The 21,334-nt window shown below is 41.5% G+C and overlaps 1 protein-coding gene across 6 annotated transcripts in view; it reads left to right on the plus strand.

Moving 5' to 3' along the window:
* Positions 1-21,334, plus strand: part of LOC139754067 (uncharacterized) — a 243,765-nt gene that overhangs the window by 177,601 nt on the left and 44,830 nt on the right. For all 6 annotated transcript variants that reach the window (XM_071671236.1, XM_071671394.1, XM_071671577.1 and 3 more), the window contains one exon: positions 2,157-2,303. In XM_071671236.1, the coding sequence (XP_071527337.1) occupies positions 2,157-2,303 (147 nt within the window). The remainder of the gene's footprint in view (positions 1-2,156; positions 2,304-21,334) is intronic.

A 21,334-nucleotide genomic window follows, 5' to 3' on the forward strand; every position in this document is an offset into this window, starting at 1 on the left:
GGTGGGTTTTAAGATGAATGTTCCATCGATAGGTCTCTGGATAGCTATTCAAATAGTCGTGTTTGTAAAACAATTCAGTTAGTAGTTTTCTGGAGGATATATATTTCCTGTTCCTGCTACAGGACTCTAAATGGATGTTCCAGCAATAGGTTTCTGTATGTTGTTCCAACGGGTGGTGTTTTGACTGTTGCTTCAGCAATGAAAACTGGATGACTGCTCCAGTAGAGTTGTTCCAACGCAACATCTTTACACAATTGTTTTAGCGTTTGGTCTCTGAATGGTTGCTCCAGCACCAGAGATCTGGATGGCTGTTCTGTCGGTGAGTTTCTGGTTCCTGTTGTGTTTCTGAATGGCAGATTCCGATGATGGATCTTTGGATGTTTGTTCCAGTTGTAGATTTCTAGATGGGTGTTCCAATGGTAAGTTTCTGGATGGTTGTTGCTGTGGTATGTCTCCAGATGGCTGTTTCCGTGATCGGTCTTTGGATGTTTGTTCTCGAAGTTAGTCTCTTGATAGATGCTCAAGTGGCAAAGCTCTGGATTGTTGTACCATCGGCAGATCTCTGGTTGGCTATGCAAGGGATTGGTGTCTTGATTGCTGTTCCAGCGACTATCCCTGAGTGTTTGTTCAAGCGGTAGGTCTCTGGACGGTCGTTCCAGCAACTGGTCTCCAAATGGTTGTTCCTGTGGCAGATATGTGGATGACTGTTCTAGTGCTAGGTTATAGCATGGTTGTTTCTGCGACTATCTCTGGCTGGCTGTTCAAGAGGTAGGTATCTGGATAGTCATTCCAGCAACTGGTCCCTGGTTCGTTGTTCTAGCGGCTGATTTGTTGATGATCGTTCCAGCCAAGGTCGTAGTTTGGTTGTCACAGCGCTAGGTCTCTGGATGGTTGTTCCAGCGGTAGGACCTCGGACAGCTGCTCCAACGTCTGTTCTTTTCTGCAGATAAGAAGTCCGGACAGTGTTCTTGTGTCAACCAGTCACGCATGGAAGCAGAGAGGAGGAGGAAGATTCCTCGGAATCTGGATGCGCCGTGATATTATGTTTCTCTGGCTCTGGCAGATTTATGTCCATGAGCGTCTGTGGCCGGTGATATATGTGTGAATATGGTCGGTGAGCCGTGACAACTATGAATTTGTGCTATGACAGCTACTGCTACAAACGTATGTTATACTATGACAACTACAACTGTCAATGTACTTCAGGAAGACCACAGTCATCTTCAGATCATGATTGCATGTGTCCTTATAGATAAAGAGACTTTTTACATGGATTTCACTTATCATGTCTGGAAGAAATGTCTTCTTCATTTCTGTTATACGAATGCTGACCCATGTGTTTTGTTTTAAAGTTACTTCACCACTGCAAGATTCTGAAAATTTCCTTTAAACGTTTTCTTTTGTTTCTTGGTGCATTGTTTCATGCCATGCAACATAGTTTTGCGTTGTTTGGTTTCACTAGTCTTTGAGATATCGTTTTTGGTAAAATCTTTACCTGGTACACTGTAAACTTATCTCAAACGAATTATGACTGATCAATGCCTGACAGTACTCGAATCGTGCACTGTTCTTTTGTGTTGAATGATAATGGGTTAAACATTATTGTAAGAAAAGCACCGTGAGTTGTGTTGCAGTTATGTTGTGTGCCAAGTTACCATGTACTGTGTTACAAGTATATTTTGTTGAGCGATACAGGATTGAGTACGTTAAGTTAGGTGATTTGAGCTTCAGGATTATGATGCCTTGTGATATTTAAAGGTATATGTTGTGTGGTTTAAATCTAAAGAGTTTTGAACTAGGTACCGTGTGTTTCAAGTTTATATTGAGTGAATTGGTGTTAACTATTGTTTGTATTGCGTGCTAGATTTGAGTTGGTCACCGTTTATGAATGTTAGAAGAAAGTTGTTGTAGGTTTCGGATGAGTGAAAGCATCGACCAGTATCTACTAATTGATGTTTTGTTAAGGTTCTGAGTTGGATGAAACGATAACGAGTCTGCTGTGTTGCTGATCTGAACTGAGTGCTTTACCAGTGACGAGTGTTTGATGTGGCATGTTGTGTTGCAGCTTTCAGACAAATGAGAGCAGTGTTTGATGAGCTGTAGGCCTAAGATGACTTGATAGTAATGAGTGTTTACTGATGGGTAATGTGTTGCAGGTTTGGCCGGGTCCGGGATGAGCAGCAGTTACGGGGCTCAGCAGCACTACTGCCTGCGCTGGAACAATCACCAGCACAACCTCCTGGGAGTGCTGGAGACCGTCCTCACCTCCCACCAGTATGCAGACGTATCCCTCTTCTGTGAAGGTAAGTACCACCACCACAATCACCACCCAACAACCTTCTCTTCCTTGTGACACATTTCTTTGCTACGCTGCTATTTTGGCTTCGCCATAGCACTTTGTCCACACTTGCCTTGCTCACTATTTTTCATAATTCTCATTACTCATTATAAGAGATATTTGTCTTATCCCCTAAACCTTCTTAAGACCTTATGTTCTTCACCATTTCCTTGATCAAGACATCTGTTTCGTTCGTTACACCTGTCATGTTAGGAGATTTGCCTTGTCCACAACATTTTCTTATTCATGATACCTCGCCCGTTCACTACATCTTCCATATTCAAGATACCTCCCTCTTCTGCCACACCTGCCATGTTCAGAAAACCTCCGATCTACGCCTCATCTTTCCCCTTCCAAAAAGCCTTTATTATTTCGCCCTTCCAGAATGGATGATATACTAGATCTACGTACGTAAATTTAGAAGCTGTATGATAGTAGAGAATGTTCAAGACATGGTGTCTCACGAGTGTAAAACTCCCTCCCTATACAGTACAAGTAGGAAATTACAAATAGGTAATAATCACACACACACACACACACACACACACACACACACACACACACACACACACACACACACACACACACACACACACACACATACATACACACAAATACACAAAAAAAATGACATGAAGGCTGATAAAGGAACACTGCAGGACTAAGCCGACAAGTGAGCCTCACCAAAACTGATAAATTTGATGAAACGAAAAGAAAACAGACTTACGTCGCTGATGATTTTTAGACTGGAAGAAGACCATATTCTGGCCAAAGAGGAAAAGGAAATGACTGAGGAAATAATGATTAAAGGACTAACTGAGGCTATGGGCAAGTTAAGTGCAGCTTCGGAGATGAAAGAAACTAAACGAATAGGTGGGTAGGAGAACATCCCGCGATGATGATCGTCGATACGGAGTTTTGTAGCCAGGCTGAGAAGCGCTGTCTCCCGCGATAGCGAGGTAGCACAAGGAAACAGACGAAACAATGGCCCAACCGGCTTCACATACACATGTATATACATACACGCCCACACACCCACCTATACATACCCATACATTTCAACGTATACATACATATACATACACATACATATACATATATACACATTTACCTATTCATACTTGCTGCCTTCATCCATTCTCGTTCCCACTCTGCCACACATGAAATAGCCTCTAGCTGTTATGTGTAATGCACCGAAACCACAGCTACCTTTCCACATCTAGACCCAACAAAACTTTCCAACAAAACCCCAGACGCTTCACATGCCCTGGTTCAATCCATTGACGGCACGTCGACCCCGGTATACCAGATTGTTCCAATTCACTCTATTCCTTGCACGCCTTTCACCCTCCTGTATGTTCAGGCCCCGATCGCTCAAAATCAATTTAACTCCATCCTTCCACCTCCAATTTGGTCTCCCACTTCTCATCGTTCCCTCCATCTCTGACACATATATTCTCTTTGTCAATCTTTCCTCCCTCATTCTCTCCATGTGACCAAACCATTTCAGTACACCCTCTTCTCTCTCAACCACACATTTTTTTATTACCACACATCCCTCTTACCCTTTCATTTCCAACACATCCACCCACCTCCGTACAGCCCCATCTATAACCCATACCTCGCAACCATATAAAATTGTTGGAACCACCATTCCTTCAAACATACCCATTTTTGCTCTCCGAGATAATGTTCTCGCTTTCCACACATTCCTCAACGCTCCTCGAATCTTCGCCCCTCCCCCACCCTGTGACTCACTTCCGCTTCCATGGTTCCATCCGCTGTTACATTCACTCCCAGATATCTAAAACACTTCACCTCCTGTTTTTCTCCATTTAAACTTACCTCCTAATTAATTTGTCCCTCAATCCTATTGTACCTAATAACCTTGCTCTTATTCACATTTACTCTCAGCTTTCTTCTTTCACACACTTTACCAAACTCAGTCACCAACTTCTGCAGTTTCTCACCCAATCAGCCACCAGTGCTGTATCATCAGCGAACAACTACTGACTCACTTCCAAGGCCCTCTCATCCACAACAGGCTACATACTTGCCCCTCTCTCCAAAACTCTTGCATTCATCTCCCTAACCACCCCATCCAAAACAAATTAAACAACCGTGGAGACATCACACACACCTGCCGCAAACCGAAATTCACTGGAAACCAATCACTTTCCTCTCTTCCTACCCGTGCATATGCCTTACATCCTTGGTAAAAACTTTTCACTGCTTCTAGCCACTTATCTCCTACACCATATACTCTTAATACCTTCCACAAAGCATCTCTATCAAACCTATCTTATGCTTTCTTCAGATCTATAAGTGCTACATACAAATTCCTGTTTTCCTAAGTATTTCTCACATACATTCTTCAAAACAAACACCTGGTCCGAACATCCTTTACCACTTCTGAAACCACACTGCTCTTCCCCAGTCTGATGCTCTGTATATGCCTTTACCCTCTCAATCAATACCCTCCCATATGATTTCCCAGGAATATTCAACAAACTTATACCTTTGTTATTTGAACACAAACCTTTATCCACTTTGCCTTTGTACAATGGCACTATGCATGCAGTCCCTCAATCCTCAGGTACTTCACCATGAACCGTACATACACTGAATGTCTTTACCACCCAGTCAACAACACAGTCACTCCCTTTTGAATAAATTGCACTGAAATGCCATCCAAACCCATCTTCTGCAAAGCTTTCACTACCTCTTACTTCGCACACCAACTCGATCAAAACACCCTATATCTGCCACCCTATCATCAAACACATTCAATAAACCTTCAAAATACTCACTCCATCTCCTTCTCACAGCACCACTACTTGTTATTACTTACCCATTAGCCCCCCTCACCGATGTTTCCATTTGTTCTTTCGTCTTACGCACTTTGTTCACATCCTTCCAAAACATCTTTCCATCCTGCCTAAAACTTAATGATACTCTCTCATCCCAGCTCTCATTAGCCCTCCTTTTCACCGCTTGCACCTATCTCTTGATCTCCTGCCTTTTTCTTTTATACATCTCCCGGTCATTTGCACTACTTCCTCGCAAAAATCGTCCAAACGCCTCTCTCTCTCTTCTCTTTCACAAATAATCTTACTTCTTCATCCCACCTCTCACTACCCGTTCTAATCTGCCAACCTCCCACACTTCTCATGCAACAAGCATCTTTTGCGCAACCCATCAATGCTTCCGTAGATACGTCCCATTCCTCCCCTACTCCCCTTACGTCATTTGCTCTCACCTTTTGCCATTCTGTACTCAGTCTCTCCTGGTACTTCCTCACACAAGTCTCCTTTCCAAGCTCACTTACTCTCACCACACTCTTCACCCCAACACATCTTTTCTGAAAACCTCTACAAATCTTCACTTTTGCCTCTACAAGATAATTATCAGACATCCCTCCAGTTGCCCACCTCAGCACATTAACATCCAAAAGTCTCTCTTTCACGCTCCTGTCAATCTACACGTAATCCAATAACGCTCTCTGGCCATCTCTCCTGCTTACATACGTATACTTATGTATATCTCGCTTTTTAAACCAGGTATTCCCAATATATATATACATATATATATATATATATATATATATATATATATATATATATATATATATATATATATATATATATATAAATATATATATATATATATATATATATATATATATATATATATATATATATATATATATATATATAAATATATATATATTTATATATATATATATATATATATATATATATATATATATATATATATATATATATATATATATAAAATATATATATATTTATCTATTTATTATTCATTTATATTTATTTTGCTTTGTCGCTGTCTCCCGCGTTAGCGAGGTAGCGCAAGGAAACAGACGAAAGAATGGCCCAACCCACCCACATACACATGTATATACATACACGTCCACACACGCAAATATACATACCTATACATCTCAATGTACACATATATATATATACACACAGACATATACATATATACACACGTACATAATTCATACTGTCTCCCCTTATTTATTCCCTTCGCCACCTCGCCGCACATGGAATAACAACCCCCTCCCCCCTCATGTGTGCGAGGTAGCGCTAGGAAAAGACAACAAAGGCCCCATTCGTTCACACTCAGTCTCTAGTTGTCATGTAATAATGCACCGAAACCACAGCTCCCTTTCCACATCCAGGCCCCACACAACTTTCCATGGTTTACCCCAGACGCTTCACATGCCCTGGTTCAATCCACTGACAGCACGTCGACTCCAGTATGCCACATCGTTCCAATTCACTCTATTCCTTGCCCGCCTTTCACCCTCCTGCACGTTCAGGCCCCGATCACTCAAAATCTTTTTTACTCCATCTTTCCACCTCCAATTTGGTCTCCCACTTCTTCTCGTTCCCTCCACCTCTGACACATAAATCCTCTTTGTCAATCTCTCCTCACTCATTCTCTCCATGTGACCAAACCATTTCAAAACACCCTCTTCTGCTCTCTCAACCACACTCTTTTTATTTCCACACATCTCTCTTACCCTTACATTACTTACTCGATCAAACCACCTCACAGCACATATTGTCCTCAAACATCTCATTTCCAGCACATCCATCCTCCTGCGCACAACTCTACCCATAGCCCACGCCTCGCAACCATACAACATTGTTGGAACCACTATTCCTTCAAACATACCATTTTTTGCTTTCCGAGATAATGTACTCGACTTCGAAACATTCTTCAGGGCTCCCAGAACTTTTGCCCCCTCCCCCACCCTATGATTCACTTCCGCTTCCATGGTTCCATCCACTGCCAGATCCACTCCCAGATATCTAAACCACCTTACTTTCTCCAGTTTTTCTCCATTCAAACTTACCTCCCAATTGAATTGACCCTCAACCCTACTATACCTAATAACCTTGCTCTTATTCACATTTACCCTTAACTTTCTTCTTTCACACACTTTACCAAACTCAGTCACCAGCTTCTGCAGTTTCTCACATGAATCAGCCACCAGCGCTGTATCATCAGCGAACAACAACTGACTCACTTCCCAAGCTCTCTCATCCACAACAGACTGCATACTTGCCCCTCTTTCCAAAACTCTTGCAATCACCTCCCTAATAACCCCATCCATAAACAAATTAAACAACCATGGAGACATCACACACCCGTGCCGCAAACCTACATTCACTGAGAATCAATCACTTTCCTCTCTTCCTACACGTACACATGCCTTACATCCTCGATAAAAACTTTTCACTGCTTCTAACAACTTTCCTCCCACACCATATATTCTTAATACCTTCCACAGAGCATCTCTATCAACTCTATCATATGCCTTCTCCAGATCCATAAATGCTACATACAAATCCATTTGCTTTTCTAAGTATTTCTCACATACATTCTTCAAAGCAAACACCTGATCTACACATCCTCTACCACTTCTGAAACCACACTGCTCTTCCCCAATCTGATGCTCTGTACATGCCTTCACCCTCTCAATCAATACCCTCCCATATAATTTACCAGGAATACTCAACAAACTTATACCTCTGTAATTTGAGCACTCACTCTTATCCCCTTTGCCTTTGTACAATGGCACTATGCAAGCATTCCGCCAATCCTCATTCACCTTACCATGAATCATACATACATTAAATAACCTTACCAACCAGTCAACAATACAGTCACCCCCTTTTTTAATATATTCCACTGCAATACCATCCAAACCCGCTGCCTTGCCGGCTTTCATCTTCCGCAAAGCTTTTACTACCTCTTCTCTGTTTACCAACTCATTTTCCCTAACCCTCTCACTTTGCACACCACCTCAACCAAAACACCCTATATCTGCCACTCTATCATCAAACACATTCAACAAACCTTCAAAATACTCACTCCATCTCCTTCTCACATCACCACTACTTGTTATCACCTCCCCATTAGCCCCCTTCACTGAAGTTCCCATTTGCTCCCTTGTCTTACGCACTTTATTTATCTCCTTCCAAAACATCTTTTTATTTTCCTTAAAATTTAATGATACTCTCTCACCCCAACTCTCATTTGCCCTCTTTTTCACCTCTTGCACCTTTCTCTTGACCTCCTGCCTCTTTCTTTTCTACATCTCCCACTCATTTGCATTTTTTCCCTGCAAAAATCGTCCAAATGCCTCTCTCTTCTCTTTCACTAATGATCTTACTTCTTCATCCCACCACTTACTACCCTTTCTAATCATCCCACCCCCACGCTTCTCATGCCACGAACATCTTTTGCGCAAGCCATCACTGCTTCCCTAAATTCATCCCATTCCTCCCCCACTCCCCTTACCTCCTTTGGTCTCACCTTTTTTCATTCTGTACTCATTCTCTCCTGGTACTTCCTCACACAAGTCTCCTTCTCAAGCTCACTTACTCTCACCACTCTCTTCACCCCAACATTCGCTTTTCTTTTCTGAAAACCCCTACAAATCTTCACCTTCGCCTCCACAAGATAATGATCAGACATCCCTCCAGTTGCACCTCTCAGCACATTAACATCCAAAAGTCTCTCTTTCGCGCGCCTGTCAATTAACACGTAATCCAGTAACGCTCTCTGGCCATCTCTCCTACTTACATACGTATACTTATGTATATCTCTCTTTTTAAACCAGATATTTCCAATCACCAGTCCTTTTTCAGCACATAAATCTACAAGCTCTTCACCATTTCCATTTACAACACTGAACACCCCATGTATACCAATTATTCCCTCAACTGCCACATTATTCACCTTTGCATTCAAATCACCCATCACTATAACCCGGTCTTGTGCATCAAAACTCTTTCTTCTCTTGCACAGGTGCATATGCACCAATAATCACCCATCTCTCTCCATCAACTTTCAGTTTCACCCATATCAATCTAGAATTTACTCTCTTACACTCTATCACATACTTCCACAACTCCTGTTTCAGGAGTAGTGTTACTCCTTCCCTTGCTCTTGTCCTCTCACTAACCCCTGAGTTTACTCCCACGCCATTCCCAAACCACTCTTCCCCTTTACCCTTGAGCTTCGTTTCACTCAGAGCCAAAACATCCAGGTTCCTTTCCTCAAACATATTACCTATCTCTCCTTTTTTCTCATCTTGGTTACATCCACACACATTTAGACACCCTAATCTGAGCCTTCGAGGAGGATGAGCACTCCCCGCGTGACTCCATCTTCTGTTTCCCGTTTTAGAGAGTCAAAATACAAGGAGGGGAGGGTTCCTGGCCCCCCGCTCCCGTCCCCTTTAGTCGCCTTCTACGACACGTTAGGAATGCGTGGGAAGTGTTCTTTCTCCCCTATCCCCAGGGATATATATATATATATATATATATATATATATATATATATATATATATATATATATATATATATATATATATATATATTTCTTTTCTTTCAAACTATTCGCCATTTCCCGCATTAGCGAGGTAGCGTTAAGAACAGAGGACTGGGCCTTGAGGGAATACCCTCACCTGGCCCAATTCTCTGTTCCTTCTTTTGGAAAATTAAAAAGAAAAAATATATATATATATATATATTATCCCTGGGGATAGGGGATTAAGAATACTTCCCACGTATTCCCTGCGTGTCGTAGAAGGCGACTAAAAGGGGAGGGAGCGGGGGGCTGGAAATCCTCCCCTCTCTTTTTTTTTAAATTTTCCAAAAGAAGGAACAGAGGGGGCCAGGTGAGGATATTCCAAAAAAGGCCCAGTCCTCTGTTCCTAAAGCTACCTCGCTAACGCGGGAAATGGCGAATAGTTTAAAAGAAAGAAAAAAAAAATATATATATATATATATATATATATATATATATATTTATATATATATATATATATATATATATATATATATATATATATATATATATATATATATATATATATATATATATATATATATATATATATATATATATATATATATATATATGTACCTATGAGTCCACGGGGAAAATGAAACACGAAAAGTTCCCAAGTGCACTTTCGTGTAAAAATCACATCATCAGGGAAGACACAAGAGAGGAATATAACAGTCAACTTTTCGTGTTTCATTTTCCCCTTGGACTCATAGGAATATCTTGATCACGCGCAAAATTGTGATAATTTCCAATATATATATATATATATATATATATATATATATATATATATATATATATATATATATATATATATATATATATATATATATAGAAGGGACAGGAGCGGGGGGCCAGAAATCCTCCCCTCCTTGTATTTTTTTTAACTTTCTAAAATGGGAAACAGAAGAAGGAGTCACGCGGGGAGTGCTCATCCTCCTCGAAGGCTCAGATTGGGGTGCCTAAATGTGTGTGGATGTAACCAAGATGTGAAAAAAGGAGAGATAGGTAGTATGTTTGAGGAAAGGAACCTGGATGTTTTGGCTCTGAGTGAAACGAAGCTCAAGGGTAAAGGGGAAGAGTGGTTTGGGAATGTCTTGGGAGTAAAGTCAGGGGTTAGTGAGAGGACAAGAGCAAGGGAAGGAGTAGCAGTACTCCTGAAACAGGAGTTGTGGAAGTATATGATAGAATGTAAGAAAGTAAATTCTCGATTAATATGGGTAAAACTGAAAGTTGATGGAGAGAGATGGGTGATAATTGGTGCATATGCACCTGGGCATGAGAAGAAAGATCATGAGAGGCAAGTGTTTTGGGAGCAGCTGAATGAGTGTGTTAGTGGTTTTGATGCACGAGACCGGGTTATAGTGTTGGGTGATTTGAATGCAAAGGTGAGTAATGTGGCAGTTGAGGGAATAATTGGTATACATGGGGTGTTCAGTGTTGTAAATGGAAATGGTGAAGAGCTTGTAGATTTATGTGCTGAAAAAGGACTGATGATTGGGAATACCTGGTTTAAAAAGCGAGATATACATAAGTATACTTATGTAAGTAGGAGAGATGGCCAGAGAGCGTTATTGGATTACGTGTTAATTGGCGGGCGCGCGAAAGAGAGACTTTTGGATGTTAATGTGCTGAGAGGTGCAACTGGAGGGATGTCTGATCATTATCTTGTGGAGGCTAAGGTGAAGATTTGTATGGGTTTTCAGAAAAGAAGAGTGAATGTTGGGGTGAAGAGGGTGGTGAGAGTAAGTGAGCTTGGGAAGGAGACTTGTGTGAGGAAGTACCAGGAGAGACTGAGTACAGAATGGAAAAAGGTGAGAACAATGGAAGTAAGGGGAGTGGTTGAGGAATGGGATGTATTTAGGGAATCAGTGATGGATTGCGCAAAAGATGCTTTTGGCATGAGAAGAGTGGGAGGTGGGTTGATTAGAAAGGGTAGTGAGAGGTGGGATGAAGAAGTAAGAGTATTAGTGAAAGAGAAGAGAGAGGCATTTGGACGATTTTTGCAGGGAAAAAATGATATTGAGTGGGAGACGTATAAAAGAAAGAGACAGGAGGTCAAGAGAAAGGTGCAAGAGGTGAAAAAAAGGGCAAATGAGAGTTGGGGTGAGAGAGTATCATTAAATTTTAGGGAGAATAAAAAGATGTTCTGGAAGGAGGTAAATAAAGTGCGTAAGACAAAGGAGCAAATGGGAACTTCAGTGAAGGGCGCAAATGGGGAGGTGATAACAAGTAGTGGTGATGTGAGAAGGAGATGGAGTGAGTATTTTGAAGGTTTGTTGAATGTGTTTGATGATAGAGTGGCAGATATAGGGTGTTTTGGTCGAGGTGGTGTGCAAAGTGCGAGGGTTAGGGAAAATGAGTTGGTAAACAGAGAAGAGGTAGTAAAAGCTTTGCGGAAGATGAAAGCCGGCAAGGCAGCAAGTTTGGATGGTATTGCAGTGGAATTTATTAAAAAAGGGGGTGACTGTATTGTTAACTGGTTGGTAAGGTTATTTAATGTATGTATGACTCATGGTGAGGTGCCTGAGGATTGGCGGAATGCGTGCATAGTGCCATTGTACAAAGGCAAAGGGGATAAGAGTGAGTGCTCAAATTACATAGGTATAAGTTTGTTGAGTATTCCTGGCAAATTATATGGGAGGGTATTGATTGAGAGGGTGAAGGCATGTACAGATCATCAGATTGGGGTAGAGCAGTGTGGTTTCAGAAGTGGTAGAGGATGTGTGGATCAGGTGTTTGCTTTGAAGAATGTATGTGAGAAATACTTAGAAAAGCAAATGGATTTGTATGTAGCATTTATGGATCTGGAGAAGGCATATGATAGAGTTGATAGAGATGCTCTGTGGAAGGTATTAAGAATATATGGTGTGGGAGGCAAGTTGTTAGAAGCAGTGAAAAGTTTTTATCGAGGATGTAAGGCATGTGTACGTGTAGGAAGAGAGGAAAGTAATTAGTTCTCAGTGAATGTAGGTTTGCGGCACGGGTGTGTGATGTCTCCATGGTTGTTTAATTTGTTTATGGATGGGGTTGTTAGGGAGGTGAATGCAAGAGTTTTGGAAAGAGGGGCAAGTATGAAGTCTGTTGGGGATGAGAGAGCTTGGGAAGTGAGTCAGTTGTTGTTCGCTGATGATACAGCGCTGGTGGCTGATTCATGTGAGAAACTGCAGAAGCTGGTGACTGAGTTTGGTAAAGTGTGTGAAAGAAGAAAGTTAAGAGTAAATGTGAATAAGAGCAAGGTTATTAGGTACAGTAGGGTTGAGGGTCAATTCAATTGGGAGGTGAGTTTGAATGGAGAAAAACTGGAGGAAGTGAAGTGTTTTAGATATCTGGGAGTGGATCTGACAGCGGATGGAACCATGGAATCGGAAGTGGATCATAGGGTGGGGGAGGGGGCGAAAATTCTGGGAGCCTTGAAGAATGTGTGGAAGTCGAGAACATTATCTCGGAAAGCAAAAATGGGTATGTTTGAAGGAATAGTGGTTCCAACAATGTTGTATGGTTGCGAGGCGTGGACTATGGATAGAGTTGTGCGCAGGAGGATGGATGTGCTGGAAATGAGATGTTTGAGGACAATGTGTGGTGTGAGGTGGTTTGATCGAGTAAGTAACGTAAGGGTAAGAGAGATGTGTGGAAATAAAAAGAGCGTGGTTGAGAGAGCAGAAGAGGGTGTTTTGAAATGGTTTGGTCACATGGAGAGAATGAGTGAGGAAAGATTGACCAAGAGGATATATGTGTCGGAGGTGGAGGGAACGAGAAGAGGGAGACCAAATTGGAGGTGGAAAGATGGAGTGAAAAAGATTTTGTGTGATCAGCCTGAACATGCAGGAGGGTGAAAGGAGGGCAAGGAATAGAGTGAATTGGAGCGATGTGGTATACCGGGGTTGACGTGCTGTCAGTGGATTGAATCAAGGCATGTGTATGGGGGTGGGTTGGGCCATTTCTTTCGTCTATTTCCTTGCGCTACCTCGCAAACGCGGGAGACAGCGAAAAAGGAAAAAAAAAAAAAAAAAAATATTTATATATATATATATATATATATATATATATATATATATATATATATATATATATATATATATATACATGATGTGATTTTTACACGAAAGTGCACTTGGGAACTTTTCGTGTTTCATTTTCCCCGTGGACTCATAGGAATATCTTGATCAAGCGCAAAATTGTGATCCTTTCCAATATATATATATATATATATATATATATATATATATATATATATATATATATATATATATATATATATATATGTATATATATGATGTGATTTTTACACGAAAGTGCACTTGGGAACTTTTCGTGTTTCATTTTCCCCGTGGACGCATAGGAATATCTTGATCAAGCGCAAAATTGTGATCCTTTCCAATATATATATATATATATATATATATATATATATATATATATATATATATATATATATATATATATATATATATATATATATATTATATGGTTGTGAGGCATGGGCGATAGATAGGGTTGTGCGGAGGAGGGTGGATGTGTTGGAAATGAGATGTTTGAGAACAATATATGGTGTGAAGTGATTTGATCGAGTAAGTAATGAAAGGGTAAGAGAAATGTGTGGTAATAAAAAGCGTGTGGTTGAGAGAGCAGAAGAGAGTGTATCGAAATGGTTTGGTCACATGGTGAGAATGAGTGAAAGATTGACGAAGATGATATGTGTGTCAGAGGTGAAGGGAACGAGAAGTGGGGGACCAAATTGTAGGTGGAAGGAAGGAGTGAAAAAGATTTAGAGGGATCGGGGCTTTAACATACAGGAGGATGAAAGGCATACAAGGAATAGAGTGAATTGGAACGATGTGGTATACTGGGGTCGACGTGCTTTCAATGGATTGAACCAGGGCACGTGAAGCGTCTGGGGTAAACCATGGAAAGTTTTGTGGGGCGTTGATGTGGAAAGGGAGCTGTGGTTTCGGAGCATTACACATGACAGCTAAAGACTGAGTGTGAACGAATATGGCATTTGTTGTCGTTCCTTAGCGCTATCTCGCGCGCACGCGGGGAGGTGGGTGTCATTTCATGTGTGGCGGGGCGGCGACGGGATTGGATGAAGGCAGCTAGCATGAATATGCAAATGTGTATATATGTATATGTCTGTGTATGTATATGTATGTATATGTTGAAATGTATTGGTATGTATATGTACGTGTGTGGGCGTGTATGTATATACATGTGTATGTGGGTGGGTTGGGCCATTGTTTCGTGTTTCCAGCGCTACCTCGCTAACTCGGGAGACAGCGACAAAGTATGATAATAATCATATATATATATATATATATATATATATATATATATATATATATATATATATATATATATATATATATATATATATATATATATATATATATATATATATATATATATATATATATATATATATGAATGCACACCTTCAATGAACATGCAAATCTCCAATAGCCATGATCGAACTCGGGCTGTTGGAGGTTTGTATGTTTTATGAAGGTGCGCGTTCATATGCGCTTTGTTCGTATTCATATACCTCCGCGTTGTGCAGTTAGGTTCGGTGAAATGCTATCTGCTGGATGTGTGAGCATTATGGGAAATGACCTGTGTAGACCCCGTTGCTCATGAATTTTGCTTGATGGAACTATCTGCTTGAAAACAATATATACAAAGACTGATGGACAAGCAGTATTTGAGTCAGGGTTTATGGATTGAATCAATTCAAACAAATGAGGTATTGTTAGAGGATTTGAGGCAAAACTTACTAAAGTGACAGGATCTACGGAAACGACTCTAAAGGGTTCCGAGATAGCTAGGAGGGAAGAGACAAAGGGACGTTATCAAAGAACTGATTTTGTCTGGAACGATAACAAATTGGACTTATTTCATTATGATGTAATCCCAGTACCTTTTTTACTGGAGTCCTGCGGCTTTAAGAACGCTCTTTACGCAGGAGCAGGGGAATGTTGGACTCTTTTGGAGCGGGGAGGCCTTTGAAAAGACTGGACCTCTTTGATAAGTATTATTAGATAACCTTGCTGAAGGTTGCTTTTCGCTCACCATGTGACCACTGTAGGCAGAATACGGAAACACCATCGTGAAAGTTAATCGTGTAATCTTTAGTTTGATTTCATGGTAAGAAAGTAAAGAATGAAGATTGCATCGAGGGATCGATGCAACACTAATGATGATCTAAAGCATGATTGGCGAAGTTCACTCCAAGGAACTGCATATTAATGAGGATGGGGCAAAGTGAAAGAAGGCCTCGATATGAACATTGTCTAGCAGGAAACAACCTTCGGGAATTCGTGTCAGCAAGACCCAGGGCCGGCATTCTTGCCAGAACTCCAGCTTAAGATAAATGTAAAGGAGATGACCTGTGCATGGTTGAGAAAATATGTCACAAATCTTTCATAGCGAATGTTAAGCCACAACTAGCCTATACATCTCAGGCTTGGGCACTGCGCTTAAAGAAGCACAAAAAAGCTAATAAAGGTCCAAAGAAGGGTAACACAGCTGGTACCAGAATTAAGAAATCTGATTTACTGGGAGGTTCAAGGCCATAGGTATGCTTACCATGGAAGACAGAAGAGTATGGATTGACTTGATCATTATGTTCAATTTGTTTACCTGTTTGATGATGGCGACACAGAAGAGTTCTCCGAAGCATGAAAACGTAGAACAATTATAGACTATAACATCAAGTTAAGCAAGAAACTTGTTGTATTAGACAGGAAGAAGTACTTCATAGTATCGCAAAAGTGGAGGAATGGAATGAATTAAGTGATGGACTTGTGAATGGTGACAGTATACAAAAGTTTAGAAAGTTTCGCGTTACTGGGGACAGTTGAAGAGATTGGGCCCCACAAATGCAGAACTCTCTTATCATACTGGACCAATGAGTAATTGCATTGACACACATACATACACACTTGTAATATAGACACAAGTAATCCCTACACACTTGTAATCCCAACATATGTTTCCTAACCCGACACATTTGTAATCCCTACACGCAAGTAATCATAAATCGCCCGTAAAACTGGCACTCCAGTAATCACCAGAGATATGTAATCCCTTCACACAAATATAATTGTCACATACTAGTAATCTTGACATGATTCTAATCCCCAAATGTCGATGGTTCCCACACTGTAGTAATCCCGATGTTGTAGTAACCATCCCACAAACTTGTACTCTCAGAAAACCATATCAGCCACATTTATGTTATCGTGCCACCTTAAAGGTCTGGTCTAAGGCCAGGCCATTGATACTCAGCGATCGTACCGTCGTGCTTAACTTTCGTATCGTCTTGCTCAAATGTTGAACTGTCGTGTTCAAGGCTCGTATCGTCGAGTTCAAGGGACGTAATATCGTGTTAACTGATCGTACCGTCTTGCTCAAATTTCATATCATCTTGCTCAAGGAGTGCACCGTCGTAGTGAAAGGCTGCACCGTTCTCAAAGGGGTTAACTCGCCAAGTCCAGTGTGTGGCTCTTCGCAGGTATCTGATAGTCGGATGTCATTTCCGAGTTTGTGTGTCATGGTCAGTGGGTCAGAAGAGAGACTCAGGTGTTCTGCCGTGCTGCAAGTTGATCTCAGTCTTGTGTCGCATCACCAACATACCTAACTTGCTGTCCTGGATGGGCAGTATGTGGGCGCCACAGAACAGTGGCTCATTGATAGGTTTTTGGTTTTGATCTACATACTTCTTACTGTGAGGAACATTAAGTCAGTTTTACTGACTAATCAATGGAGTATTTTTAATGCAATATGCTACCTTTCTATTTCCTAGAACATCGAGGTCGTGGAATTCCCTTCCTTATTTCGCATTTCCCACATTTGGTATGACCTTTCTTCTTGTATGAGTCAGGTCTACAAACACATGCAGAGACCTGAATGATTTCTTCATTCTTTTTAGTCTTACTAGTTTTCCTTCCACCCGAGATTTGCCTTTCACTGGGGCATATTTTGCCCATACCATATCGGTCAATATACACACACACACACACACATATATATATATATATATATATATATATATATATATATATATATATATATATATATATATATATATATATATCTTTTCTTTTTTCTTTTAAACTATTCGCCATTTCCCGCGTTAGCGAGGTAGCGTTAGGAACAGAGGACTGGGCCTTTTTTGGAATATCCTCACCTGGCCCCCCTCTGTTCCTTCTTTTGGAAAATTAAAAAAAGGATATATTGGAAAGGATCACAATAAATATGGAAACAGAATGCTTCAGGACTATAATATGTGGTGTGAGATGGTTTGATCGAGCAAGTAATAAAAGGATTAGAGAGATGTGTGGTGATAAAAAGTGTGAGAGGAGGATGTGCTGAGATGGTTTGGACATATGGAGAGAATGAGTGAATAAAAGTTGACAAAGAGGATAAATGTGTTAAAGGTGGAGGGAACAAGCAGTAGCGGGAGACCAACTTGGAGGTTGAAGGATGGAGTGAAAAAGATTTTGAGCGATCGGGTCCTGAACCACGAGAAAAGTTTTGGTGACTGAGTGTGGATAAGGAGCTGTGGTGTCGGTGCATTACACATGGCAGCTAGAGAATGAATGTGAGTGGATGTGGCCTTTCTTCGTCTGTTCCTGGCGTTACCTCCCTAACACGGGAAACGGTGATGAAATACGGGGAAAAAGTATAATAAACGGAGGTGTCGAAGGAGTGGACTGCCTGCGTCATCTGGTGGGTGGGTGGTGAGGCTGCTGACGGTATCCCGGAGTTGCGGTGTTGCGGCGGTGAAGGTCGGCTGGTGTGTGTGTGTGTGTGTGTGTGTGTGTGTGTGTATGTGTGGGTGTGCTGGTCCTGGATAGAGGAACTTCCGCTAGGCAGTCAGTTACTTGCCACCGTCCACCTCATGCTGTGTTGTGCCCCATGCCATGGCATGTCAATTTGAACATAGCTGCAGAACGTGTTGGATGTGTGCCTGGTGCGCCACTGTCATGGTTGCCACGTTCCAGCGGTGCTCCAGGGCGTCCAGGCGGGACAATACTTCTCCTCACTCAGCTGTGCAGGATATGGGTTTTTCAGCCTGTTTCTGGACCTTGCCGATGGGGGATCAGGTGGTTGCAGAAACGCATGACCAGACCAGTTGTGTGTATTTAGTTTTGCAGATCTGAGCCTTGTGAACGGTCAGTAGTTCATATGTGTCCAGAACGTGTGTTATCTGTAGCAACGTTCAAGGAAGTCTTCCAAGACACTTCCCAGATGTGAACTTTGGAACCAGCCCCCCCCCCTTCCTCTCTCTCTCTCTCTCTCTCTCTCTCTCTCTCTCTCTCTCTCTCTCTCTCTCTCTCTCTCTCTCTCTCTCTCTCTCTCTCTCTCTCTCTCTCTCTCTCTCTCTCTCTCTCTCTCTCCTTTCGTCCCTTCATTGCCTCCCTCCTACATTCTCGGCACCTTTGTTCCATTGCCCTCCTGAGCCATAAAAGTGAAGCGGAATGCAACAATATCTGGGCGGCATATAAATGAGGCATATATGGAGATACGCCTTTTCATCCGGGTGGCCACCAGGGTGCCGGGCCCCTCCATTTCTTACTGGTCGAGGACTGTGACTTTTATCACCTCTTCTTGGGGAGCTGTAGAGGTGAGAGAGCTGACTAACTTGGAATAAAACTTACAGCTTCCTCGTCAGTGGCCTGGGTTAATATGGATTGTGAAATACATCACTGAAGGACCTTGTGCCGACTTGCATCTTTGTGAATTCTTATCCTTTGTTGTTAGCACCAGATCAGAAAATGAACGATGGTGGCAAAGTCACATCTCAAAAGTATAAACGATCCTTATTGGACCTCAATATCAATATCTGTAGCCTGTGAGATGTGACAGAGTGTGTTGGCTGGGCAACCAGAGGCCATGAGCTGTGTGATAATGACTGTCAGTTATGGAAGTAAGGATCTATGTGAGGATACCTCATTCCTCAAGGAAGTAGTTTCAAGATTTATTTTCATTGAAGGCCTTTGAATTTTCAGTAATTTTAGTATTGTTCAAGTTCATTCTCGACTAATATACGTTTTCTTCCCTCTTTCCGGATCTCTTGTTTAATTGCTGGTGAGTTAGGTTACTACATACTGGGGAGAAATGAGACGTACGGAAGCAAATAAGGAATTAGGAGTATTTTTTTTTTTGCAGATGTGAACTTGAGTAGAAGTAAAACTAATCCAAACTCGAATTCCTTCAGTTTGTTTAAATCCTTAAGTGATTTATGTAAAAAAGCATTTCGAACCTTTTCTTTTACCACTCGTGATCATTCATTGCCCAGCTAGATACAACACACTGGACTTTCATCCACTCGTGCATTTCATGTCTCGTTGAAAGACGACGAGGCCATCGTTAAAGTGCACTTGCCTTGTACATATGTACTCTTTGTTATCATGTATGTTTTGAATCATTGTCTCTCTTATTAATGAGACTACATTCTGGGGCTCAAAGTTTTAACTTTATGATTTGTGTAGGAAATGGTTCAACATATGATACAAACATATGTGCATATGATTTGTGTAGGAAATGGTTCAACATATGATACAAACATATGTGCATCATCGCAGTTTGTTTACCATACTGTTTACCACCAGACCATTGCATAACATATGACAATTGAATATAATGAATGTGCTCAGTACCTACGAGAATGTTACTACAGGTTAAAGGAGATACACAGGTAGTGTGGCTACTTCCTCTCACATGGTATTGACCACAATGGATAAGGTCTCATGTTTCCCAGCGTAAGCCTAGTATAGGATACTTGTGAGTGTATCAGCTCAAGGGTATTTTAGCATAAACTGGTCCTCCTATGTTAGTCTTCCACTGTCTTCATTATCAAATATCAAGACGCCAGCAGATAGTTCTGAAATGTGTTGGTGCAAAGCTTTACTCTCTTTCTATGTTGTTGTTGTTGTTGTTGTATAGGGCTTTTAGATCACCAACACTCTCGTGTACATCTTTAATTCCTACTTTCCAAATCCATATCTTATTTTTCCTCAGTATTCTACGTACTGTGATTCCTATTCCAGCCTCATTCCCCTCTCTGGGCCAATCTTTTCCCTTCCTCCCACTCCTGGAGCGAAAGTCTTTGTCCTTCACTCCCCCTCCAGATGTCGCTCCTCCTCCATACTTCTAGCCCTCCACCTCCCTTCCAGGTGTTCACCCTGTGTCCTTGGGTCAGCGTCGTCCACCCACTGTAACCTGAGGAGTGGTCGCGGCTCCGGCTGACTCTGTATCCTTGACATGTATTGCTGGTATCAGTTCCTTAAGTGGAACATGGAAGCTGGAGGCTTAGGTGACCTCTACCGTACTTCAAGTTCTGGGCTACCATATAGTTCAGGTGCCCTCTACCGCACTACATGGTCTGGACTGCCATATAGTTCAGGTGCCCTCTACCGCACTACATGGTCTGGACTGCCATATAGTTTAGGTGACCTCTACCGCACTACGTGGTCTGGACTGCCATATATATATGTTCAGGTGCCCTCTACCGCACTACATGGTCTGGACTGCCATATAGTTTAGGTGACCTCTACCGCACTACATGGTTTAAGTATACATATGAAAACATACAA

Source organism: Panulirus ornatus, chromosome 1 (assembly GCF_036320965.1).
Source record: "Panulirus ornatus isolate Po-2019 chromosome 1, ASM3632096v1, whole genome shotgun sequence".
NCBI lineage: Eukaryota > Metazoa > Arthropoda > Malacostraca > Decapoda > Palinuridae > Panulirus > Panulirus ornatus.